Source organism: Mustela nivalis (genome assembly GCF_964662115.1).
Source record: "Mustela nivalis genome assembly, chromosome: 7".
NCBI classification, from domain to species: Eukaryota; Metazoa; Chordata; class Mammalia; order Carnivora; family Mustelidae; genus Mustela; species Mustela nivalis.
The window spans coordinates 62,271,004-62,297,777 of NC_139026.1; the positions used below are offsets into that span (position 1 = coordinate 62,271,004).

Consider the following 26,774-nt stretch of genomic DNA (forward strand, 5'->3'; position numbering starts at 1 on the left):
GTGAAAACTGATCTTGCAGATCACAAACAATATTCTATGTTAAAATCTTCTATTAGTCCGTATCAACCTTTCAGAAGGAATTGTGAGTATAATCATGACCACTCTGAGAATTTTGAAAGGTTCTGAATTGGCTTCAAATGATCTGAGAAGTATTATGTTTAATAACAGTTTAAGTGAATGTGTAATTGTTAATAAAAAATTCTGTGTAAACTGGTATTATAATTTATGGGTGATGGTAGAAGTAGCATCATCAACAGTAATAACACTAATACTAGTAGCAGTAATAATAGTAATATGTGTCAGCACTCCTTTTACTCTCACACAACAACTCTGTAATAATAAGTACTGTTATTAACCCATTTTACAGATAAGGAGACTGAATCTCTCTTCACCTTCTAAATGAACAATCTTTTAGTGTTCCAAGGCCCAGGCCATACCTCATACAAATTAAATTGGACCTCCTGGGAGTACTACAATATTTCTGGGCATCAGTATTTTTTCAAAATTTCCCAGGTAATTCCAATATATGGACCAGTTTGGGAATCAGTGTTCTTGAACATTAAATACTTAGATTACTTTAGCTTAGTTTCCCATAGAAACACTGTAAATTATTCTTTGAGATTTTATTGAAGATGTATCCAAAAGGGGAAAAAAAAACTGTTCTATAAAATACGCACTTGTATTTGCTGAAAAACTATGTTGTTCCATAGTGCTTGCATTATACATCATATGATAAGTTTTTCTTTTTTTACAGTGTGTCACTCGGAGAACACTTTCTCTTTGAGAATTCTTCTTCTTTCTATCAAGTATAGAGAGTTCTGTGACCTCTCTTTTCTTTTTCTGCCTTAACTTGCATGAAGCTCATAGTTAAGCTAACATTTTTTGTTGTTATTGTTTCAGAACTATACATTTATTTGCAATAGTATATATTTTTCCTCCTTTTGTTCTCCATTTGTATTCTTTTTAATTAGACCTATGTTCTCTATAAAAAAGGATTTTTTTAAAGGCAAATGAGAGTTTGTTTATTTATTTAGTGACTTAATTAACATAAGATTTTGTATTTATGTTGATAACAGATAATTTGGCTTCCAAATTATATCACTTATTTCCAAGTAGTAGCACAGGAAGACTCAGACTTGTTAGACATTATTGACTACTGACTATTAATGACAAATTATCTTAATGCACCCTAGCATGATACAGTGTTAAAGTGAAATATAGACACATCTCTAAAAAAAAAAAACAAACAAAAAGTAAATTATATGGTATTTAGAATTTCTATATTTGCCTTTAGTGATTCCATCCTTTTCCTTCTTGAGTTTTTTGCTTTGTTTCTCTTCTTTATCATTTTTAATGATGTCTGCATTATTCTTTAGTCCTTCCTTTGGAAGCGTTTTGGGCAGAAAGAAAAAAGGAATGGCAGTGAGCACATTCACTCCTGCACAAATCAAAAAGCCAAACCACCATGCACCAACCCAACGAGTATCAGTGGGAGTTATGGTCAGATCATCTGTAAAGAAATATACACATTTTTATTAGCTTGTCACAAATTCCTGCATGAGCTATAAAAAATTATTAATATTACAGTTTTCAGGTTTTATCCAAGTATAGAATTTGTAAACAACTTAGACATTCATGAAATTTGTCTGATGATAGGTGGTATTACAATATTGCCTAGCAATAAATTATTTTCATTCTCTGTCCTCTCCTGTAGGGACTTTATAAACAGATACGTATTAAATAACTATAAGCTCTAATTACATATAAATAATAATTTGATTAAAAGAAATTCAGACCTAAGAACAAATAATCCAATCAAGAAATGGGCAGAGGACATGAACAGACATTTCTGCAAAGAAGACATCCAGATGGCCAACAGACACATGAAAAAGTGTTCCACATCACTCGGCATCAGGGAAATACAAATCAAAACCACAATGAGATATCACCTCACACCAGTCAGAATGGCTAAAATCAACAAGTCAGGAAATGACAGATCCTGGCGAGGATGCGGAGAAAGGGGAACCCTCCTACACTGTTGGTGGGAATGCAAGCTGGTGCAGCCACTCTGGAAAACATTTTTAAAATGTTGAAAATAGAACTGCCCTATGACCCAGCAATTGCACTATTGGGTATTTACCCTAAAGATACAAACGTAGTGATCCAAAGGGGCATGTGCACCCGAATGTTTATAGCAGCAATGTCCACAATAGCCAAACTATGGAAAGAACCTAGATGTCCATCAACAGATGAATGGATCAAGAAGATGTGGTATATATTCCATCAAAAGAAATGGAATCTTGCCATTTGCAACAGCATGGATGGAACTAGAGCGTATCATGCTTAGCGAAATAAGTCAAGCAGAGAAAGACAACTATCATATGATCTCCCTGATATGAGGAAGTGGTGATGCAACATGGGGGCTTAAGTGGGTAGGAGAAGAATAAATGAAACAAGATGGGATTGGGAGGGAGACAAACCATAAGTGACTCTTAATCTCACAAAACAAACTGAGGGTTGCTGGGGGGAGGGGGTTTGGGAGAAGGGGGTGGAATTATGGACATTGGGGAGGGTATGTGCTTTGGTGAGTGCTGTGAAGTGTGTAAACCTGGTGATTCACAGACCTGTACCCCTGGGGATAAAAATATATGTTTATAAAAAATAAAAAATTAAAAAAAAAAGAAATTCAGACCTATGTTGTCTTTATATCTCTTGAGAAAAGGAAACATAGTTGTGGCACAATAGAAAGAGCACTGGATTTTAAGCCAGAAGGTCAACATTTTAATTTGTTTTCCTGCCCCCTGGTTTGAAATATTTGAAAAATTATTTAAACTCCTTTACTCCAGTTGGCACACATGAACCCACTAAAGCAAGAATGACCTGTGATAACATAAGTGGAGGTGATTTGTGTATTCTAGACACTATAAATAAATTTTATTGAATTACCTGTGTTCACAGATCCAGTGTCAACATAAACATTTGCACAGAATGATGCTAACAAAAGTCCAATCAAAGGACCAATGATAGCTCCTGTTTCTACAAACCCTAAAAATAAATGAAAATATAAAGTTATAGTATAGTTATATACCCACATAAAGAGTCCTAATTCCATAAAGAGTTTGAAGACGCATTGTTTGTGCCTCAGATATGTTTGCCTTAAACTTCCAATTTGTAAGAAAATTAAGCTTGGTGTACGTATAAGTAAAAAGTTTGTTTCTGTTAATGTGGAGAAAAAGAACCTCAATATTTAAAGCCACATTCTCTAGTCCTCCAAATTCTTTTGTGTGATAAATCGCAGGTAAAATCTGCTGTAGCAGCATTGGCTGGGATCATGCTGTTGACAAAACCACAACACAGAGTGAGATTCTTTTGTTGCTTTCTGTAGGCACAGTTTTGGAGGAATTCCAGACCAACACCACGTTACAGTAATTTTCTCGTGACATGTTCCTCAGAAAACCTTCACTCCCACATTTCTGACTTGAAACCTCTTATTCTGGCTAAGTTCTCACTGATACTGATTCTTCTCTTCTTTGATCATGATCTCCTTTCCTATCCTCCACATTCTTGCCTTCTATTCTCATCAATCCCCTCTGCCCTCACGACTTCTTACTCATCTGGAATTTCATCATCGGTGAGCTCATGGCCTACCTGCGATTCAGAATCAAGGCTGAGCCATCCCCATTGCGGAAAACACAGACATAACCTTCTTCAGTGTGCTGCTCCTTCCTTCAAAATATGTCTTCCTCCTTTTCCATGGTTCCATAGGCCCCCCTCCACAGACTTGACTTCTTGACCTCAACCTCTTCTGTCTTCTCTGAGATCTTGCTCAATTAGACATGGTTTTTTTGTGTGTGTGTGCTGGTTTGGTCTTCCCTGTTCACTGATTACAATATCTCACATTTCTACCCTGCTTGCTTTCATTTCACTGCTCTGCATTTACAGCCTCACCACTTCCTGAATCTGCTCAAATCCTTCCACGTTCTTCTCAAAATACGTGCAGGTAGCACCAGTATCCTTTTTGCCACTTATTTGGTGTCCTTTTCTGGTCTCCATTCTCCTAACTCTTTATGTTATTTGATACTGCAGTCTAGCTCCTCTTTTGACATTTCCTCGTAATACTTTCACTAAACTATGCATTTATTGTTTACTTTTTCCCTTGTTACTACTTTGATTTTTTTTCTTCCCATTCTTCTCAATAACTAAAAGTGTTCCTTGGTGTTTTAATGTAGAATTTCTCATTAACTCATTTCTCTCTCTCTTTTTTAAAATTTTATTTATTTACTTGAGAGAGAGAGAGCATGAGAAGGGAGAAGGTCAGAGGGAGAAGCAGACTCCCTGCTAAGCAGGGAGCCCAATGTGGGACTCTATCCCAGGACTCCAGATCATGACCTGAGCTGAAGGCAGTCACTTAACCAACTGAGCTGCCCAGGTGCCCCACTCATTTCTCTCTTAATTTCATTTGTTTTCTCTATGTAAGTGACTCTCAACATTCATTTCTACTTTTCTGTTCTTTCCTAAACTTCAAAGTCATACATGGAACTATTTTCTCCCATTGTGTAGCTTATTGATTTATAGTTATTTAATTATATACATGTGCACATTTTATTTATTTCATTTTTTAAGTCTGATTTTTTCTCTAATTTAATTACACACAGGTATTTATCAGATTTGGTTGATTTATAATTATGTAGTTATTTATATACTAAAATTCATATGGACTATGTCTTATTCATCTTAGTACATATAGAGATTATTACTATTATTTCCATATATTATACACCCTAGTATTTATTGAATAAAGAAACACAGATTATAACAAGGGGTTTGTTAATTTATTGCAGGCAAGCATTTGTATTCTTTCAAGATAAATATTTGTATTTTTTCAAGATAAATAAATAAGTGATTTGAAAGGACAGAAAAGAAAAACATCAAAAAAGCTTATTGAAAAATCAATGAATGATCAAAAAGAGCCAAAGATTACTTGGGGTAAGATCCTCTAAATATTTTGTTCTATCTCAATTATGTATAACTCTGCTCCAATTTTCTTTCACCCTCTTTGACATTTCTGATTCTTAAAATATATGTCTACATTAATAGCAAAATATGTCCAAACTAAAAGTTACACTTTTGTAAATAACAACAAATGGAACAGCTAAAGAATACAAATAAGCTATTCATAATAAATTAAGAACATTTAGGAGATTAGTAGACTACATAAGAAGGTAGATCTTATTTTGGTTATTGTGGGAGGTGACATTGATTGATTTTAGAAAAGGAAATTTCACGAAACATAACCAAAAGTATGAACCAGATATTTGTGAAAAATCTGAAAAAGCCTGACTAGCATGGAGAGATTGTGAAGAAAACAAACAGATTGAGTAGTAATTGGAGAGATTAGATTTAGTAAAGAAAGAGCTAGTATGTTTTATTAATATGGTAAGGAAGACATGATTAAAACATTTGAGAAAAAATATACTGCAAGAGTGTTTATTAGAAATTGAAAGAATATGCTAGTGATAACATGACCAATGAAGATGTTATAATAATCTATAGATGAAGTAATGAAGACCCAAACAAAAATACATGTAATGAAAATAGATTTTGAATGTAAGAGACATTTTAAAGAAAACATTGGTAAGTCACTTAACAGACTTGGTATAGAATGGTGTCAAGGAAATGAATGAGTCAAAGAGAACTCCAGGGGTACTAGATGAGTGGTATTTTTAATAGCAAAAAGCAGAGTTAGAAAAGAGGCTTATTTGGAGTTAGCTCAATTTGGTAAACTTTTATTGATGACCAGCTGTACCAAGGTACTCTTCTCATCATTCTGGAAATCACTGAGTCCAAGTAACTGACATCCACCTGTAAGGAACTTCCTTTCCTGAGGAGAGGTTAAGGCAGATTTTCAAACTCACCAATATATAAAGGAGAGTTTTCAGATTTGGCAAAATCTTCTATGTAGGAAATACCCAAAGGCATGATGGGAGTTTCGCCAATTCCACGTATGATATTTCCTACTAGTACATACACCCACATTAATGATTTCACTTCTTTCACACAGTCTGTATTAAAAGAAAAAAAAAGATATTGTATTAGTGTTTTGGTAGTAAAGTATCAGTAATACTTAATTCTAGATTTTTGGTCAATATTTCAATTCTTTTTTTTTTTTAAATTTTATTTATTTACTTGACAGACAGAGATCACAAGTAGGCAGAGAGGCAGGCAGAGAGAGAGGAGGAAGCAGGCTCCCCGCGGAGCAGAGAACCCGATGTGGGGCTCAATTCCAGGACCCTGAGACCATGAGCTGAGCCTAATGCAGAGGCTTTAACCCACTGAGCCACCCAGGTGCCCCAACATTTCAATTCTTATGTGACATGGCATCTTGTCAATGATTTATACTACTATGTCAGCTATGCATTTTTGGACCATCCTATTTGCATTTTCTGACAGGGTACTTAGGTATGGCCAAATGTAAGTGGCATGTTGGAGCCAGTTCCTACTGTGTTGGAATAGATGAGTGGTATACACATCTCTTTTCAATTTAATATTTAATAGCAACACATCGGTAGTTTGATGGCAGTATTTATACACACAAATTGACAAACACTAAAAGCCAGAAATTTTTTCCCTCCAGAGAGACAGTCTATCAGCACCTACTGAACCCAGCTGGCTGCTGTGAGAGCTACACCCCTTCTATACTAACTTAAGGAAGAGAAAAAAACAAACACAAATATCTCTTTCTAGAATTGATACTCTGAGATTTCAATAAGAATCTCCCTGATGTTTGAATTCTCTACAGCTCTAATTACTTTATAGAAACTAAAAATATTTAACCAGGCCGTAATCACATTTTTTTTTAAAGATTTTATTTGACAGACAGAGGTCACAAGTAGGCAGAGAGGCAGGCAGAGAGAGAGAGAGAGGAGGAAGCAGGCTCCCTGCTGAGCAGAGAGCCCGATGCGGGGCTCGATCCCAGGACCCTGGGACCATGACCTGAGCTGAAGGCAGAGGCTTTAACCCACTGAGCCACCCAGGCGCCCCCTGTAATCACATTTTATCTATAGAACCTACTGTATACTGTAACCATCAAATAATTTTTAACAGAGAAACCAAACCCAATCCTTGAAGCAGCGCTGCTCAGTAGAGTAACAAAGAGAAGGCCAAAGGGAATGAAAGGGAGGAAGATAGGCAGTTGTCTGAAAACAGCCAATTCTGTTCTAAGCCTATATGGCTATCAAGAGGATACTCTTTAGGGTCATGTTTTCAGAAAAGTGAATGACAATTTATTTATGTCTTTTATAATCTGCCCAGGTACCCACAGATATGAGGCTCCTGAGCTCAGCTGGACTAGAAATATCTTGTGAGGTTTATCTCTCAGTTATTCCCAGTCCAGAAAATCATAATGCCCATTTCTAGGTATTCATGTCCCCCCCCCACCCCCGCCATGGTGAGCACAGTGTCTAGAGATCATGGGCACATTCTAGGCCTACTCCAGGACAAAATTTAACATGTCAGGTAATCAAAGAATTAATGTACTTTTCTGGAAATTCTCTAGACTGGGAAGGTTTTGATTTATCTACTACAATGCAGATTTAAAAAAAAAAAATAGGAAATAGGACCTAGATCAGCCTTTGGAAAAAGTCAGTTCAAGAAAAGAATATAGGCCACCATTGATGTCACAGGGGCTTTTTGTTTGTTTGTTGTTTCCCCAGGGAGTTGCTTTGGCTTAGAGTTTCTGAGACAGCTATTCTTATACTCCTTGAAACTGTTTAGTTTCCTCTGATTCCATGCCAGCAGTGAAATTCCCAGCCGTGGGGATGAATGTAACTCCTACTGATATGAATCCAGTATAAAAATGTCCCCATCAGAGGAAGAGAAGTTCTGGTCTGAGGTAAATCAGTGGGTTAGTTCCAGACTACGCATCGCCAGATGATTATATAGGTCCCTTCACATATGAAGGAGCAGAAGCTGGATGTTGGTGTCTGGGACTGCAGGAAGCCAGAAGCGCGACTATTGTGTCAGAATATGAATTAGTATCTCTGGTAAAGAGGAAGAAGTAGAGCAGAAAGACAAGGTCCTAGTTCAGCAGAAAGAGAATAGAGTAAATCAGAATCACAGTATACTTGCCTGCTTTCTCTGTTATAGAAGACCTGTGTTATAACACAAATCTTTTTGTTTCTGTTACTCATTTACAAATCATCAGCATAAATCCTCTTTCTAAGATGTTTTCCTCTGTGGAATAAACTCTAAGTGGTCCTTGGATGGATGTCTTTGACTTATTTTTAACTAACCATTTCAAAGAATAGATAAGACATTCTTATTATGTATATTCAAATATGAGAGGAATAACATTTAAATTACGGGCCATTTCTATTTCCCTCCATGATCTCCTCCAAAATCTCTGAAAAAAATTTTTTTTCTTTTGTTCATTTACCTTACTCACTTAACCAAACGTAATAACATTCAAAGCCCCTCAGCAGAAAGTGTTCAGTTACAAATTCACTGAACAGAAAGCAGTACAATGAAGTAGACAACCTGATGGGTCTTCTGTTGGTCTGAAAATCTGGGTTCCATTTTCCATACACAAGAAACTGTTTGAGGACAAATTGCCTGAAACTGAAACTGTAGATTCATATTCATATCTGTATGAACACAGGGAAAACATGGCGATGTTAAGGAGCCAATGAAGACAATGTGAGCATTGTGCAGATTAACTCCTGCTTCACGTAAGACACAACATCTAAATCCAGGAAAGATTTCTTTTCATTTTGCCACCTAATCATCATAAATTAATATAATCAAAAAGAATTTGCCACTCACTGTCAAGGTACAATCCCATGACAGCTAACTTTCAATTGTCTATATCTGACATTAATCTTCAGTGTTTTTTAGGTGATCATTTCCTGGAAATAATTACTGTGGGAGAAGGAACAGAAACCAACAAAAAGAATAGACTTAACAAAATATAATTAAAGGCTTGTGGGGGGGAAAAAAACAACACAACAAAACAGGTCTCCCATTTCTGAGAATCCAAACAATCATCCCTTCATGTGTTCATTAGTGTCCTCAGAGAAACAAAACATGTACCCATCATAATGAGAAACCTTCAGAGAATCTCAAACACTGTGGCAGCACAATGTAATGACTTTTTCTTTTCTCATTAGAACAAAAGTGTTAATAATCTGTGACTATTATCTTAGGCAAATTACCACAAGATCCACATGGCTTTTCCCAGAAAGAAAATTACATGCTGCAACAATGGAGGAAAATATGTCCAGGTCTCTTTGTTAGTAATTGCCCTGGGTTGGTTTCTATATTTCTATTAGAGAAGAGAAAGCCAAAGAAAACTTGCCTTTCTGAGTTTCAAATAAGCTAAAGAGTGTTATGCTTGGATGTCACCAAAAGTCCTAATCATTGTATTACAGAACATAATAAAAAGGGTTAAAATACCTTCCCCTTAGAATAACTGCCCAGAGATACCCATAGAATTTGGCTTTGAATTGTGGACAAAGGCTCTGTCTCCAAGCCCATGATCCCATGAAACATGGGAGCTTCAGACAAAAAAACAAAAAACAAAAAAAACCTAACCTTTGACAGAGTGTAGAAAGAAATTAAAATAATAGCTGAATATTACTTGTTTCTCCTTGAAAACTCTGATCCCTTCAGAAATAACTGAAAGTTGGAGTATCTTTTTCATTTAAATGACTTCTTAAAACCCAGTAACTCATTCCATGTCCATTCATTCCCCCAAATATTTCCAAATTGGTAGTAATGGATTTTAAAATAGGAAAGGAAAAAAACATAATACTATGTGGATAAAGAGAAGGGCGGATTTAACAAGAAGAGAGACTTTAATAGGATTTTGAAAATAAAAAAAGCAGATAAGTGAATGATCACTGAAATTGTGGATATGAGAAACATAACCCTGAGTAAGTGGCTATAGGAGAGCAACTAAACACACGCCATACAAACCTGGAAAGCTTCAGGCAAGAAACAAGATACTTCTAATGTGAGAGTATGCATGGTCCCAAAAGAGAATTGCTTTAAAGTGTGTATAAGGAGCAGTTAAACCTTTATAGACATCCTCTGCCATCGACACTGATTATGGCCTTTGTCTCTAGAGACTAAATAGGTACTGAGGCTAGGGAAGCCATACTAAAAACTGCAGATATTAGGTTAAAAAAATCTACATACTGAAAATCGAGATTCCCACCCCCATGTTCTGGTAGCCAAGCTCCAACCTCCCAGAAAACAAATTGGAGAATCACCACCTAAGAAAACTCACTGTTTAGGGGCAGTTCTAAGTCACCTAAAAAATAGCCAGTCCCTATACAATCACCCTACAAAGAAGTCCTCCATTAATTAAGCCTTATACACATACACAGAACTTCCAGTTAGTTGCTTGTTGCTATTCCTCTTTCTTAAATGTGACTAGATAACCGAGAACCACCAGATATATGGGGAAAGCCTGTAACAGTAAAGATAGAGACAGAAACAAATAAAAACTGTACACTCACAGAAAACAGAGATAATGAAGTGAGATGAATAAAATTTAGACAAAGAAAATTTACAAAAGGACATTGCATTCTTGAAAGAAGAACAAAATGTTCTTAAAAAGATACATTCAAGGATCAAAAGAGTTGTTGAAAATTTAAACTGTGATAGCAAAAGTTAGAAATTCATTCAGAGCTTTGGAAGATAAAAATGTCTCCCAAAAAGTTATAAAAAGATGAGGATATAGAAAATTGGAGAAAAAAGATGAGAAATATATAAACTTAATCCAGTATGTACAGAATTCAAATAGTAGAAGTTCTAGAAAGAGAAAATGGGGAGGAGGTACATCATCAAAGAAATAATACATGTAAGTTGTCCAGATTGAAGTCACCTAGCACAATGGAAGAAAAGGATTTATACCAAGATAGTTATGATGAATCCAGACTCCAGAGCTTAAAAGAAAACCCCAGTAGCTCCCAGAGAAAAGAAACTGGTCACAGGGATTAGAATGGCATAAGAGTCTCAATAGTAACATTGCAAACCATAAAACACTGGAATGATGTCTCCAAAATCCTTAGGAAGATATTTCCAATCTAGAATTTTATATCAGCCAGGCTATCAATCAAATATGAGAGTAGAAAAGAATATTTTCAGATGTCCACGGTCTTAAAATTTCTACTTCCTTTACATATTTTTCCAGAAACCTATTAGATTATGTTTTCCACAAAAAGGAGTAAGAGTAAAAAGTAAAGCAGAAGATATGATAGCCAAGATATAAGTTAACTAAATGGAGAATAGAAGCAAACAAATTCCAAGGATAACAGTGAGGGAAGATTTCAAGGAAGGAGCCATGCACCAAGCCTGGGGAGATTCCCATTCAGACTGCAGACAAAGAATTGATGGTGACATAGAACTATCTCTAAAACAAAAATGAGACTCCGTGATATGTATGAGCATTTTGAGATTTTGCCCTATCAGTGGAGACTTTGCTGATGATTAGTGAGAGATTAGAAAGAAAGAAAGAAAGAAAGAAAGAAAGAAAGAAAGAAAGAAAGAAAGAAAATGACTCAAGTAAAAAGAGAACAATTATTAAATCCAAGGAAAATAAAGATGATATAAAAAAGGAATAACAACATGGTTCAGCAATGAAAGATACTTACATAGTCATACACATGGAAATAGTGAATATAATTTTATAGCAGAAAATCAATATATGTTATAGAACACAAAAGTATTAACAACTAAAAGGATGGACATTTACTTAGAACCACAGAGACAAATAGCAGAAGAAAGTACTAAAAGATTTACAAGTAGCTACTCATGGAAAGCAGTAATATGAACAATGTTGAAGGGATAGGGGACAATTCTTTTTTCAAAACAAATTTAATTTTACAAGTTGATGCACGTATTACTTTGGTAAAAATTAAAATAAAAATCATCCTTCAGACTGGTCTTTTAGTGACCTACATACAAGTAAACAGAACCTCATTGTATTAGAAGTGTCTAAAGACATTTTACCAGGTCCTAAGACTCTTTTCATCAGACTCCACTCCATAAAGTCCCAAATCTCTGTTTCATAGAAGGACAAAATGTGACTATGTAAGTGAAGCAAGGCAGCCTAGAGCCCAACTGACTTGTGGAACGAAATCTGCATCTTTCAGCTCCCATTGCTGTGCTCTGTGCTTTTAGGAAGTATTGTTCCTAGAAAGGAAATTTCAAGTTTCATTCCATATAGCCAAAAGTTGAACATAAAAAGTCACCAGAAACTGGTATACTTACCGGTCCATGAGGAAATGAGGTAGAGATTGTAAGAAACACCCTAGGCCCATAACCACACATCCAACACCAATCAGTATAGGTCTATGTAATTTGGTTCCAAAATAACTCACAAATATAATCAACAAAAGATTTCCTAGGAAAAAATTAAGATAAAAATAAATATCTTAATAAGTATGATCAATGGCTTAGCTTCATCCAGTCATTTACTATCTGGCATTTATTGTATAAAAACTATTTTGAGTACCAGGACTGGTGCTAGCAATGCATGAAGCAATAAATGAATAATAAGACACAACTCCTGCTTTGAAGAATGACTCTGTTTCACAATCTCAACAAATATGTAAACAGATTTCTGTGGAACATGAATATTTAAAGAGGGCAGGGCACCTGGGTGGCTCAGTGGGTTAAGCTGCTGCCTTCAGCTCAGATCATGATCTCAGGGTCCTGGGATCGAGTCCTGCATCGGGCTCTCTGCTCAGCAGGGAGTCTGCTTTCCTTCCTCTCTCTCTGCCTACCTCTCTGCCTACTTGGGATCTCTCTCTCTCAAATAAATAAATAAAATCTTTAAAGAGGGCAGAAGAGAAGCCATTGGAAGGGACTGAGCAATGGTTCTAAGAGATATTAAAGACTGTGTGTGTGATTATGTAGCTTAGAAAAATAGGATGCAAAGTAGGTGTTAGACTATATGTCACCTCTGGCCTTTCTCTCCATGTCTGCTCCATACTTGAAAAGAGAAGCCAAAGTCAAATTCAGATAGATATATGTTTTAACTCGTGCTTTAAATATAACTAAATATTGATCAATATAACCAACCCAGAGATTTTTAATTTTACTTCTAAGGGTAAAATTACTTCTACCCTTAGAAGTAAAAAAAAAAAAATAGTAGGTCCTCACTTCTCCAACTGGGTCTTAGAAGTAAGTCTTGCTTTGAGAAGTCAATTCAATAATAAATTTATCCATGTCTTAGGATGAAGTTTAAGGATAAAGAAACTAATTGTGGAGGCCCCATTCTAATGGGCAGGCCCTTGATAAGAATGGCATAAAAGGTTGTAAGAACAAAACACATGAGGAAGTTCTCATATGATACATTTAAAATTTAATAATCAATATTTTCCCTGATCCTACTCTGCATAGGAAAACTTCTATGATGAGCTTGAGAACTATAAAAATTTAAAAAACTCTCCCTTAAGTTTTTAATAATTTTCCAAGTAGTAGTGCATATTTTGAAGACTTTTCTTCCCATATCTGTTTCTCTCTAGTCTGCCTTGTAAGAAGAAGAGGTGTCAGCACCTACATTGTTTGATATGAACAGTGCCCCACCAAGTGCTACCACAGTGACCACCCTAGGTTTCTAAAATCCCCATCATCAAAGCCATCCATGTTGAAGGTATTATCTCTAGAAATCCACCATTGGAAATCCATATCCATTTTGGAAACAAGAAGAGAGGAAGAGCCTCCTCTCCACATAAGGGTGAGCTTTTCAAGCTGCCTCTCTCAGTTGGTAAAATAATCACATGAGAGGGAATAGAAATGGATAGATAAGATTTTATGAAGGGTATGGAGAACATGGTCTATAAAAATTACTGAGGAAAGGTAAGCAAACTAATGCCACTTTATTGGCATTTGTAAATTGTCTTTCCTCTTCCCTTCAGCCATTATTTCAGATCTTCATCATTCTTCTCAAGCCACCTATTGCCACTCACTCTCCATAGTCAATATTTCCCACTTTGTCAAGAAATTTGGGGCAGTCATGTTTTCCACCTTACGGCCTCACCACCTTCCTTCAGTTTCGGAGGTTGTGGTGCCCATCCAACCATCCAAAGTCCAACACCCTATCTGGGCACTCCCATTCTCTCCAGCAACCTACTCCAAGAATTAAAATCTCTCTCATACAATTTAAGTCTCTCTTTCTCTGCTGTGTTTTAATTACAGATATTCTCTAGTTTCTCTCCAAACCGACAGTCACCTGTAGTCACAGATTCCACTTCTTCCCCTCCCCTTCTTTCCCAGAGTCATTGCTCCCTTCCTGCCTTCTAGCTTCTCTATCTACTGTTCAGGTAAAAGTGCCCTGGCCAACATCATAATTATCATACCATAAAACCCAGGGTATAGTTTTCTATCCTTGTCTAACTGGATATGTCTTATGCTTTTGAGACTGTTGACTATTTTTTCTTCTGGAAATGTCTACTCCCTTGGTATCTATCATAATATTCTCTCCTAATTTCTCTCTTAATTCTCTGATTATTCCTTCTCTTAACACTTTGGTGGGCTCCTTGCTTCCGCTTGTTCCTTATATATTGGTGTACCTCAGGGATCCAGCTTTTATCCCTGGTATTTATCTCTCTCTACCATCTCCCTAAATAGCCTCATCTGTTCTTTACTTTTAACAACTACTGGCTTACTCAGTAATCAGTAGCTCCAGCCCAAACAGTTCCTCCAATGCTTCTAGCTCATATAACTGCCATGCAGACAACCTTACTCAAAGAGCTCACTGCTAATACCATAAATAGTTTGCCTAAACAGAAATCATCATCATCCCCATAGCCACCAGCACAATCTCGACCCCTTCTTCTATTCTCTGTCCCAGTACCACTATCCACTCCACTGCCCAAATGTAAATCTGGGGATTCCTGCTTTTCTCATCTGCCACATCTAATCTTCCACTAAGTTCTCAGGAACCTAACTCCTCAGTATTTTGTAGGTCACCCTCTTCTCTGTATATCTATAGTACGATCCTGACTCAGACCCAGACAGCTCTCTCTTGTGCTTTTGTGTTAGCCTGTTAGGATCCTCTCTGGTTGACTGGTCACCTTTAAACGTATCTCTAACATAGCCACAAGCATGGCCTTGATTAAAAGCAAATCTGACCTTTTTGTTTGTTTGTTTGTTTGTTTATATTTTATTTATTTATTTGACAGAGAGAGAAAGAGATCACAAGTAGGCAGAGAGGCATGCAGAGAGAGAGGGGGGAATCAGGCTCCCTGTTGAGAAGAGAGCCCGATGCAGTACTCGATCCCAGGACCCTGAGATCGTGACCTGAGTGATCCCAGCACCCTGAGATCATGACCTGAGCCAAAGGTAGAGGCTCAACCCACTGAGCCACCCAGGCGCCCCTGACCTTTGTTTTAAATAGCTGCTTTTAACCTGTGGTGTATAAACAAACCTCCAAGGAGTCCATGAATAGAAATCAAGGGTTCCATGAACTTGAGTGAGGAAAAAAAGTTGTGTCTTTTATTTTCACTAAGTTTTAATTAAAATTAATATTAGCATTTTCTTTGATAGTGAGAGTAGGTATAAACTATGTAGCATTAACAGTACTTAAGATTTTGTCACAGATTGTCACCAATAGAAGTTACAGATATTTGCTCACGATATTATAGTTGTTGCAGATACCTCAAAATATCAACCCTACTTATTACTTAAAAAATTAGTGTAGATATTATATTTAGTATATTAGTAAGCACAAATATTACTATATGACAGTCATTTTAATATTTTGATGACTTTACTCAAAGTTTTTTTTTTACTTTTATAATTTTTATTTTATGTAAATTCCATAGCAAGCATACAAGGCTAACCATAGTCCATTTCTCACCCCTGCCCATTTCTCCAGACTCCTATCTTAATAAATTCCACATAAGCTTTGTGAGTCAATAATATTGGGCTGAATGTTACTCCCCATACAAATTACTATGCTACCTCGCCCTTAAGCTTCTTCTATTGAAATTCCCTTCACATACATCCTTGTTTCTTCACCTAGAAAACTTTTTACTTATCCTTCAACATCTTCCCCAAGTAAGGCTGTGTCCCTGATGTGTGTTCTTATAGGACTTTGCATCTACCTATACTACCAAACTTACTGCATTCAATTAAAATTATTATTGTACATCAATGCCATCCCTTGGATTGTGAGCTGGGTCCAAGCTGGACTGTATAAAGAGTTATATCTTTTCTCCATCCCCAGGATCCAGCACATGAGTGGTGCAGAGTTGTGTCTGGGGGAGGGGGGATGGTTGAACACTAGGAGACAAACAAGATCAAACATCACCAGTTTCCGTTTTCCCTCTCCTCAAACCCAGTTTTTCTTTCAGATATTGAGTAAGTATATTAAAGATAACTTGCACCTTGGAGGAGGTAGAAGCTACTCTAAAACTGAAAGAAAGGTGTTCATAGTTCTACGCAGCTTTGTTTATAGAAGTCTTTCTCTTCCTCATTCTTCCTGTGTCTTCACATCTTCCCAGTCCTCCACAAAAAGCAGATAGTAAGAATAGATTCTATTCTTTCCTAGAGTCTGTTTCTGAAATAAATTCAGGGAGATAGAAAAACAGTTTCTTTTTCCTTCTGCACTTAGAAAGAATTGTTAACTTCCCAGAACAGCAGAAGAAAAATATTCATGTTTTCCTCTAGAAAACAGATTCCTTTGTTTTCCATGATGTGTATCTTCTAAATAGGAAGATGGGACTTTTAAAATTTATCAAATGATAGATTAGATACAAAAATTCTAAGTACCCTGCTACTCATACTAGATAACCAATAACTATTAGAGTAAAAATTCCAATGGTGAGATATGTGGCAATATTTGATTATTATTTGGGGGATAATACTTAAACTAACTGTTTCTAAGAATATTCCAAAGTTAGCAAGGCTATTCATTCCTTTTGGAAAACATGTTACTCAGATTAGATGTCCTAAAATTGCAAGTAAGGAGAATAAAATTCAAAGTAGCTTTATAGATAAAATAAAAGATAAAAAGAAGTAATGCAAAAATAATTCATTACCAATCTCAAAGCTCCCGTTAATAAATCCGACTAGAGATGTAGGGATGTTGAATTGTCTCTCTATTTGTGTGAGCATGGAATTCATATAAGATCCAGAGAGTGTTTTGGATACAAATGCACATGTTATTGCCAGAAGAAACATCTACAGAGAAAAAAGTGTGAGAAAACACAGGAAAAGTTTATTTTTGATCATGTATGTTTATATTTGCCACCTGTTGACAAAATATCTTCTACCATAAGACTGATTGTTTCCAAGATAAGTAACTCTTAAATATGCAAGAAACTTTTAATGTGGTCCATTCTTCTGGTCTTCCATGCCATGTTATCTCTTTGAAAACTCAAAGTGGGACTGAATTTTGTAGGTAGTTGTAGCCTCATTGTTTTATAGGCACATCTTGTATATACACAGAGACAGCCATTCTAAATAAGATATAACTAATAGTTTTAAATAGATCTTCAGCACAATAATGATACCTGTAGTACAAAGAAGACATATACGATAAGAAAAAAAGGAACATGGCATTACACAAAGACATTATTTCTATAGCAAATTTGTTCAGGCTCTCTCCAAAATAATAGGTAAGTCATGCAACATTAGATTGCTGCTCACTCCCAGTTTATTTATTTAAAACCACGTTATATGTTATAATATATTTACATATATTATATTAAAGTAACTATAACCATTATAAAAATGTTTCTAAACTGACCAGGTATTTGCTATAAGAAAAGAGTATGAATACAATAAATTTCCATGCATTGAATTACATTTCCTGTATACTGATATAGTTTCAAAGGACAGTCAGGTTGATGGGATCCATACAAAAAAAAATAAGGACAACTTAACAAATAGAACCATTGTGATCACCAAAAGCTAGTATGGTCTCACTAAAAACATGGAAAAGTAAAAATTTTGGTAGTTTTATTAAATTAGAAAGAAACAGACTTAGATTTCAGTAGACGATTTGGCAAAGAAGTCTTATATACTAGATAATACTATAGTTAGGTAGATTACGCACTGCTTCAACACCAACAAATTAGTGATGAATAGATTTAGGTCATCTTGAATGGTGGTTTCCAACCCTATGCCATAGACTTTTTCCTTGGTCCCACCTAAAGACGTTTCCTGATGACAATTCCATCCTGGGAGACTGTTCAGTCTATGCTCTGGCCAGCATACTCAAATCACTAAAATCCTCACCCCTCCACATGCCACATTCCCATTCTTGAACCAACCCCTCAATTTATATTGCACTTGTACAGACCCTTCAAAATTATTAACAATCTTTTCTATTTCTCAGTCTTCAACCCAGTCAGGAGCTTTTCATGACCAGCAAATGATCTCTGCAACAGTCGTCATCAAACTTACCTCCATCTCTTCCTCTCTAATTCCCCTCCTGCCTTTGAAGGATAGGTGTCCCTTTTCCATTACAATAAAATCCCTCCACTCGCGCTTTTTGAATCCATTCTTCCCATTTGAGATTATGATTTTTCAGTAAATACTCTCTCCTCTATTTCCAACCTCACACCCTTTACTGCCTCTCTCCCCACTATAAGTATATCTAAGATATTTTCTGTCTTTAAAAAAATATTTTTTTCCTTAACCCCTGATAGTTGCTATTCCAGCTAACACCAGGCTATTTGGAAGAATAATGTAGGTTTATTGCCTAGACTCTAACCTACCATTCACCCTTTATCTCCCTCCTGTCTGTCTTCTCCTGAAGCTACTCCATGAAAGGTCAAATACAACTTCTTAGTTTCCATGTTCAACAGATACTTCTCAGTCCTCAACTAACCTGTTGTCTCTGAATGATTTGACCCCACTAATCACTCTTTTCTTCCTGAAATTCCCTACCTCCGTGTATACCTAAATGTCCACCTACCTTCTAGACTCTTTTTTCAGTCTTCTCTTTGGCCAGCCCCTTTGGGATTTGTTTTATACCTTCTACTCTTTGTGCTATATGTGCTCTCCCTAAGAAACCTCATTTATTCCCATAGCTTTCCCTATCACTCATATGCTGAAATCTCTCAAATGTACACATTCCTGAGATAATTGCCAGCATATCTTAGTTGCCTCTAGTCTTGTCCATACCTACACTCCCTCCACTTGCCACAACCATTAATTTGGAGCTTAGTAAATATCTGTCAAATGAATTAATAAAATGCATAACTAGCATGTGATTTCACTTCTTAAAATGTTTTAGTGATTTTCCCATAAACAAAAATCTCTACTTTTTTAGATGACAAAAAAATGTCTCATCTATAACTCAGGATCATCTCCTGCTGCTTATCCCTGGACATAATGTACTACTTACAGCTTCTTCTTCTTCTTCTTCTTCTTTTTTTTTTTTTTTTTTTTTCAGTTTTCCAAGATTCATTGTTTATGCACCACACCCAGTGCTCCATGCAATACATGCCCTCTCCTTAATACCCACCACTGGGCTCACCCAACCCCTCACCCCCCTCCCCTCCAAAACCCTTAGTGTGTTTCTCAGTGTTCACAGTCTCTCATGGTTTGTCTCCCCCTCTTATTTCCCCCAACTCACTTCTCTCTCCCAATGTCTTCCGTGTTATTCCTTATGCTCCACAAGTCAGTGAAACCATATGATAAATGACTCTCTCTGCTTGACTTATTTCACTCAGCATAGTCTCCTCAGTTCTGTTTACTTACAGTTTCTTAATTCACCATGCCATTTCATGTCTCAAGAGCCTTTTACAGGATGGTATCCCACTTGTAAAGTTTTTCTTCCCCTTATGCACCTGATAAATGTATACTCTATTTCTACTATCAACTCTATCATCATTTCTATTGTGGAACCTTCCTTGTCCCTCTCCTCCCCAGGCAGCCTTGACTACTCACTCATTACCTACCTGCTGTGTACTGTTTCTATTGTAGCTCTTATCATAATGCACATTATGTATGTGCTTGGATGCCTATAACCTCCTCCCTCACTATACTGTGAATAATTCAAATATAGGATTCATATATTATTTACCTTTGTATCTTTGGTGTCTAGTAAATACTTAAAGACTAGTAGGCACTCAAATACAAGTTTGCTGAATGAATGACAGAATAAGTATTCAACAACATCCTGAAGAAGTGGTCAGAGCTGAAAGTAGGTTGAATATAAGATGAAATATAATAGAATTAAATAAATACTCCCAAGCTGAGTTGGCTATACCAATTCATTTGGAGAAATCTGAATAGAAATTTATGTGAAAAAGACCTGGGAGATTTAAATAACAAGCTCAGTATGAGTCAAACCCATTACTTGGCTGAGAAGATAATATGGCTATATCTCTAGTTGATTATTCTTTTATAGTAAATGTCATTTGTAGAAACCAACTTCACAGTATAAATCTTTGCAGAGCACATGATTGAGAATAAAAAATTTCATATGATTTTATAACTCAAGTTTTATATTTAAAAGTAATGTCTACCAAATAACATGTGAATTATATTTGGGAGAATAATTCTTTTTTACACTTTAAGGAAGGAAACTAGGTGAATCATGACCCCATTGTTTTTTCCTAAAACACCTAGATGGGTAACCGAAACAGTTTGGTTCTAGTCTCAAAGTGAAAGCAACTAGTGGCTATTCTGACTCATATATGCAAAATATGTATGTAAAATAGCCTCTATTTTTATGTAGCTAGTCTAACTAGTATTTAATAGTACTGCCCAGAGTTCCAAGCAAACTTATTTTGAGTACAGTCTTCTGATGCTTTCTAAAGAATTTTGTTTAATATGCATATTTCTAAGTTTAGAGAAGCAAAAAGAAAAAAAAATCTGACTATTAGGCATTTGGAATCCAATTTCACATGATAAGCATGTCCTCTCAATATTTTTCCATCACAAGAACATCAATATTTAATCTTGCCAAACTCCAAAGTAAGCAAATATTAAATTAAGAGCAATTGTTTATAAATAACACCTGACTTGACTTTTTTAAAATTTAAATTCAATTAGCCAACATATAGTAGTACATCATTAGTTTCAGATATAGTATTCAATAATTCATTAGTTGCATATAACACCCAGTGCTCATTACCTCATGTGCCCTGCGTATCATCCGGTTACCCCATCCCCCTACCCACCTCCCCTTCAGCAACCCTTAGTTTGTTTTCCAGAGTTAAGAGTCTCTCATGGCTTGTCTCCCTCTCTGATTTCTTCCCATTTAGTTTTCCCTCCCTTCCCTTATGATCCTCTTCACTATTTCTTTTATTCCACATATGAGTGAAACCATGTGATAATTGCCTTTCTCTGATTGTCTTACTTGACTTTTATACTATGATAAAATGCTATTAATTTTTCTTCCAAGTTTTTATTTAAGTTCCAGTTAGTTAACACATAATGTTATCAATAATAATACCTAATATATATTGAATGTTTACAATATTCTAGCCATTTTTCCAAGTTTGTAAAGGGGGAAAAAATCCTATGAAATAGGAGTATTGTTGTTAGCTATTTCAACTAAAAAAGCTGAAGCACACAGAGGTTAAGGAACTTGTCCAAGGTCTCATGGCAATTATACAGTTGAACCTTGGTATGAACACAGGGAGCCTACACCTAGATCCTTATTTTTAACCACTCAATTTTAGAAAAAGGATAAGAGAATTTGGGGACAATTTAAGAGGAGTTTTTAAAATAATTAATATGACATTTTAGCCAAAAGTAGTTTTCTAGTTCTAGATCATAATTCTCTAATTTTATGCACATGTGTAAATTTTCCCTACACGTGTGTGAAAACAAACTTTGATAGGGAGAATATTGGTGGCAGTTTTAGTCTGGAAGCCACTTGCTGGCACTAGCTGAAGAATCCAGACAAATTCCCAGATCCCTTGGTTTAAAAACAAATTCAAATTTTCTTTGAAGGCAAATGGCTTTGAAGCTATACAAAAAGAACTTGCTCTGAAATAGGCAAGAATACCAGAAACGGCTAACAAAATGGGCATTATTCTTACAGAGAATGATTGATATGTTGCCAAAGCTTGAAGTAAGCATTTGTTTTACTAGGTCGTTTTGAAGTAATCATTGCATGCAGATCAACAAAGCATTTCTGCCCAGTGAACCATTTTCCAGGAGACACCCCTCTACTCCTATGGACTAGAAACTCCATAAGGGTGAGCATTAAAATGGCCTTTTGATACAACACATTAAATCCTGGTGTAATATATTATGTGCCTGAAAATGTTAAGATCTTATCTTCCATTTAAGTTCCTCAAAATCATTTCTGATTAAATTGCCTGAATTGATAGCCCTCTTTAACCCTTAGTTTAAAACCAACCTCAGCAAAGCAAGAAATTATCAATATATCAACTAATGTGACATTAGCATTAAAGCACTTCATGTGAGCAACTTTACAAGCTCTAGGTTAAAAAAAAAAAAAAAAAGGTACATGTACATATAGCCACACACAAACAAGTCCATACCTTCAACTTGGAAAGACATCTTATTCTATGGGTTTCAATTCTTTTCTCAATTTCTGCCATGTTGCTCTTCTGAGTATTCCAAGGCCTTTAGGTTTTAAATCTTGATATTTCTTAGTTCTATCCTTTTAAGAAGACAAAAATCTATTAACTGACAAAAATCATAAATCGTCATTCTTTTGAGGGAAACACGGAATCTGAGTAACAATCAGAATCCATTGTATTACAAAAATACCTGAGAACCTTTGATTCAGATCTAGAAGAAAATAATGACGTTAGAGAAGATTTAGTTGCTAATTTTCTATTGAGAAAGTTACATCAAATAACTTTAGTTACTCTTTAGTGAGATTAAAGATATTAGAATAATTTGCTATGGTCCCCTTGCAAAATAATGACCACGTGATTAAAACAAAGCTTTTCATTTCTTTAGCCAAACAAATAGAACCAAAGTGAGCTTTTTGGACTTACATGAAAATGCTGCTTTTAAGTACACAAAGACTTTGATTTGTGTTTGTGCTAAAAATCTGCTTCAGCAATCCTACCAAGGCTCAAAAATCTCTATTTGGCCAGGCTCCCTCTTCAAGTTCTTTGCGTTCCAAGACTTCCCTGGAGTCTCAGAAAGGGAAACGTTTTCTGGGGCACTGCTGATTCAAGGAAACCTGGGGAGATATGGAATTTTAATCATGGAAATAGCCTAAGTAAAAATAACAAATAATTCTATGATCTGGAAAAGAACCCTACAGTTCCAAGTTAGAACGTGAGGTTTAGAAGAAGACCAAACATGTAAGTGGAGTCCTATATGCCTACACACATAATTAATACAGATATATGTGTATTTACACACATATATATTAGTCACACATTTTTATATGTAAAACAAGATGAATTAAAAATCTATTAAATTCTACTAACCCTTGCAAAGATTTTGTCTGCTTGTGTCTTGAAACTAGGACATTATTTTGTACCAAAACCAAAGTGTCTCACTCTGACAGTATTTATTCTACTAAATCTACTTCAAGTTGCCAGAATGATATCTTAGTGGTATCCCCAGAATTAATATATTAAAATGCTCTGAACACTGTCCATTTAATAGATGATCCTCAGTGATACTAATTTATAAAACCTAATTGCTTTCCCTCTATACATTTGTTGAATCCCACTTCCCTACATGCATTAAGGCAACAGCCACTGAACAATTATGTATGAGCTTAGTTCTCTTTACTCATCCTCTCACAGACATAAACATTTCTTGAAAGTCAGCTACATACCAACCATAGGGCTAAGCACAAGATTTTAGCAGTGAACAAGAAAGTAAGCTGTCTTATAGACAATATAAACAATATAAAGGTGTAAGCCACGAGGAAAGCACTTGGACCCAGATCCCAAGGAACTTATATTTTTATTGAAAGAGGTAAAATTTTTAAATAAAACACATTAGAATACAACTGAACAGTATATGACCAAATCCAAATTGTCTGGTACCTACATGGTGAAAACTTCAGAGATCATATGTGAAAATTATTAAAGACAGTTTTGGTAAACTGAATAGCTTACAAATAAACTCATGCTGGAATCTCCCCCATAAAATGCCAAACCACCTTAATTATAGAGCAAGCACATGGCACTAATTTTGGAAAAACCAATAGATAAGTTTAATTTTTCAAAAGAATAGGAACTGCTAGTCTTCAGTCTTCATTTGTAATATATCTGTTTTTATCAGAAACCTCTCAAGTGTCCTCATTTCTTCCTTCTCAGGATTTAGAATCCAGTCTTGCTCTTCTCTTTTTTTCCCTTCGTTTTCCTTGCCAATATCTGAGCCCAATTATGGTCACCCAATCAAACAATAAGAGAGGGAGAAAACCTATTCCTCTTCCAGGTCAAAGTTAGCTTCACTCTTTTTAGTGGCTAAAGTCATGACTATTCTAAATGCTCATTTTTCCTATGTGGTGGCTACAGGAGATAGAAGATGGAGATAGTAAAACAGAAAATCTCACAAACAGGAATTCTCTAGTTCCTTCTCTGCATGATGATACTATGTACCCATCTTGAGCAATTTTTATCACCATGACTCAAAGATTTGTTCAAAATGTGTTTATTGTCCTGAGAGAAATTTTATAAACAGTTGTCTGGGGTAAGAGGTAGTGTTTGAAGCTAAGCATTTGAAGAAGTTAAATGTGATTGAATTAACAGTAAGCATACCCTAAAACATTTCAGCTTTTCAGACACATTTAAAAAATTTTAATGGAGAAAAACAAAAAAATGAATCAATTAAGTCTATTTTCCTTATTTAAAAAAAAAAATCATGAAACCCAATAGTTAATGTCACAATCACTGTTGAGTACTTTGGCTCCAAATCAGGGAACGCACGCGTTGTTTCTTCATACCCTCGTGGCCCTGCCAGTGCCAGCCATGTGAACAAACCCCTTTTGTTAGCACAGTGTTGTTTGTACGGTGACTTCTGCTCCTGGGACTGCAATGTCACCAACAAATCTCCATCAATCATCACTGTTAATGAAAACAACTTGCTCAAGTTTTATTAAGCGGAGAAACATTTTCCTTCTCTAACCCCTTCTCAGCATTCAAAAGGGGTCAAGTAATTCTTTAGTATGCATTCTTGCACAAATGTAGTTGAGTTTCTTGCATGCCTACTCATCAGAACCCTACCAGGATTCTTTGTTTTTTATGTTTTTTAGCTGTGGTGAAAGCACACTATGGAATTGTTAACTAAATGCATATTTGGGGTCATTGGACCTCTAGAGCTTTTCATCTTGCATGACTGAAACTCTATAACCATTGAAAAGCAATACCTGGTTTTTGGCACCCCTCGTTTGTCAGCCTTTAGTGGTATGTCTCAATCACAGAAGAATATAATGTTTTACAAAATAAATGGTCTTGTTTGTGATTTTTCCTGTGTTAAGTATCTAGACATAGTTTTTTGTTACTATAAATCACTTGGGGGAAATACATATGTTTAATTTTACATTATTCTATATTATTGAATAAAGGCTTTCCTTTATTATGGCAAAACTAGGGAAGAAGAAGACTTATCATCCTTCCCCTTGGATGAATGTTAAAAAAAAGAGAGGGCTGCACCAAAAAAAAAAAAAAAAAAAAAAAATCTTATGAAAGTTGTTCATTTCCAGAACCTTCAAATCTCTCCTAGCTCTGCAAGAAAAGAATAGCCTCTTGGTGGTATCCATTTGAAATAATTTCAACCAATACCAAATCAACTAAGTGCCAGTAAGGCATGTGTAGAAGCAATAATAACTCTTTGTGCGATGACTTCCAAATATTTTCCTTCTATTAGTTAATTTTCATCTGAAATAAAAAAAACAAGATAATGGATTCTGCAACTCAACCTTACAAATACGATGTGGGAAACAGAGGCAGAAGAAAATCATTAAATTTCCTTACCTACTGTCAAGCCCTTGAAGCAGGCAGAGTGGCTCTCCTCTAGGGACTCAAATGCCTTCACCTTGAGGCTTTGCTAAGGGCAAAAGGATAATCCTAGCCTGACTGACTCCCTACCCCCAACTAGGATCCTGTAAGTCTACTTTAACAATTCCTTTAGGAAACTTTATCTCTAAACCTCCAAGAATAGTGTTGACGGTCATTCCCAAGCACATGACCCACTGATATACATCTAAAGGGTCTCACAAGAAGATGTTTATTACTGGTAATAAATAACATTTCTCCCAAACAATAGCTAGCCCCTCAGGGTCCTGGACACCTTGCTTCCAAAATTCCTTGGAGACTTACGCCATCCCTAACCCCTTCCCAACTTACAAGTATATAATAGACCACTCCTCTCATCCCTGGGGCAGCACCTCTTCTTGCCCATGGGTCCTGTACCCATGCTTTAATAAACCACCTTTTTGCACCAAAGACATCTCAAGAATTCTTTCTTAGTTATCGGCTCTAGACCTCGCCCCACTGAACCTCAACTAAATCCCAGAACTTCATCATTTGGTGGCTAACATGGGGCTGTGAATCTTTACATCTAGACTCTGAGCTTCAGTGCAAAATTGGTGAGTACTTTTCTCTTTTTTTCCCTTTACTCTCATTTCAGGGTTTTTCAAGGAGTGTGGTCTTATTGGAACACTTGCATGCCGATTGCTCAGGCTGTAATCCTCTAGCCCATGGCTACTCGAGGGGAGGAGAATGTCTGCCTTTCAGCTGGAAGTTAGTACCCGGACTGGAATAGTAATAAGACCCAGAAACTTGATGCCCTCTCTCTGTTCCTATTCTTATATAGAGTTGTCTCTCTTGGGCATGGGACAGCCACCTAAGTCA

The 26,774-nt window shown here is 36.0% G+C and overlaps 1 protein-coding gene across 6 annotated transcripts in view; it reads right to left on the reverse strand.

The window, feature by feature from the left end:
* Positions 1 to 26,774, reverse strand: part of SLCO1A2 (solute carrier organic anion transporter family member 1A2) — a 121,741-nt gene that overhangs the window by 23,932 nt on the left and 71,035 nt on the right. For 2 of the 6 annotated variants that reach the window (XM_082740644.1, XM_082740645.1), the window contains exons 2-9: positions 22,950 to 23,140; positions 22,485 to 22,601; positions 17,052 to 17,193; positions 12,274 to 12,406; positions 8,536 to 8,642; positions 5,916 to 6,062; positions 2,947 to 3,045; positions 1,289 to 1,510 (exon numbers count right to left, since the gene is read on the reverse strand). In XM_082740644.1, the coding sequence (XP_082596770.1) occupies positions 1,289 to 1,510; positions 2,947 to 3,045; positions 5,916 to 6,062; positions 8,536 to 8,642; positions 12,274 to 12,406; positions 17,052 to 17,193; positions 22,485 to 22,544 (910 nt within the window). In that variant the 5' untranslated portion in view covers positions 22,545 to 22,601; positions 22,950 to 23,140. Of the gene's footprint in view, positions 1 to 1,288; positions 1,511 to 2,946; positions 3,046 to 5,915; positions 6,063 to 8,535; positions 8,643 to 12,273; positions 12,407 to 17,051; positions 17,194 to 22,484; positions 22,607 to 22,716; positions 22,856 to 22,949; positions 23,141 to 26,774 lie in introns of those variants that run through there. The other 4 variants (XM_082740641.1, XM_082740642.1, XM_082740643.1 and 1 more) reach the window with 3 other exon arrangements.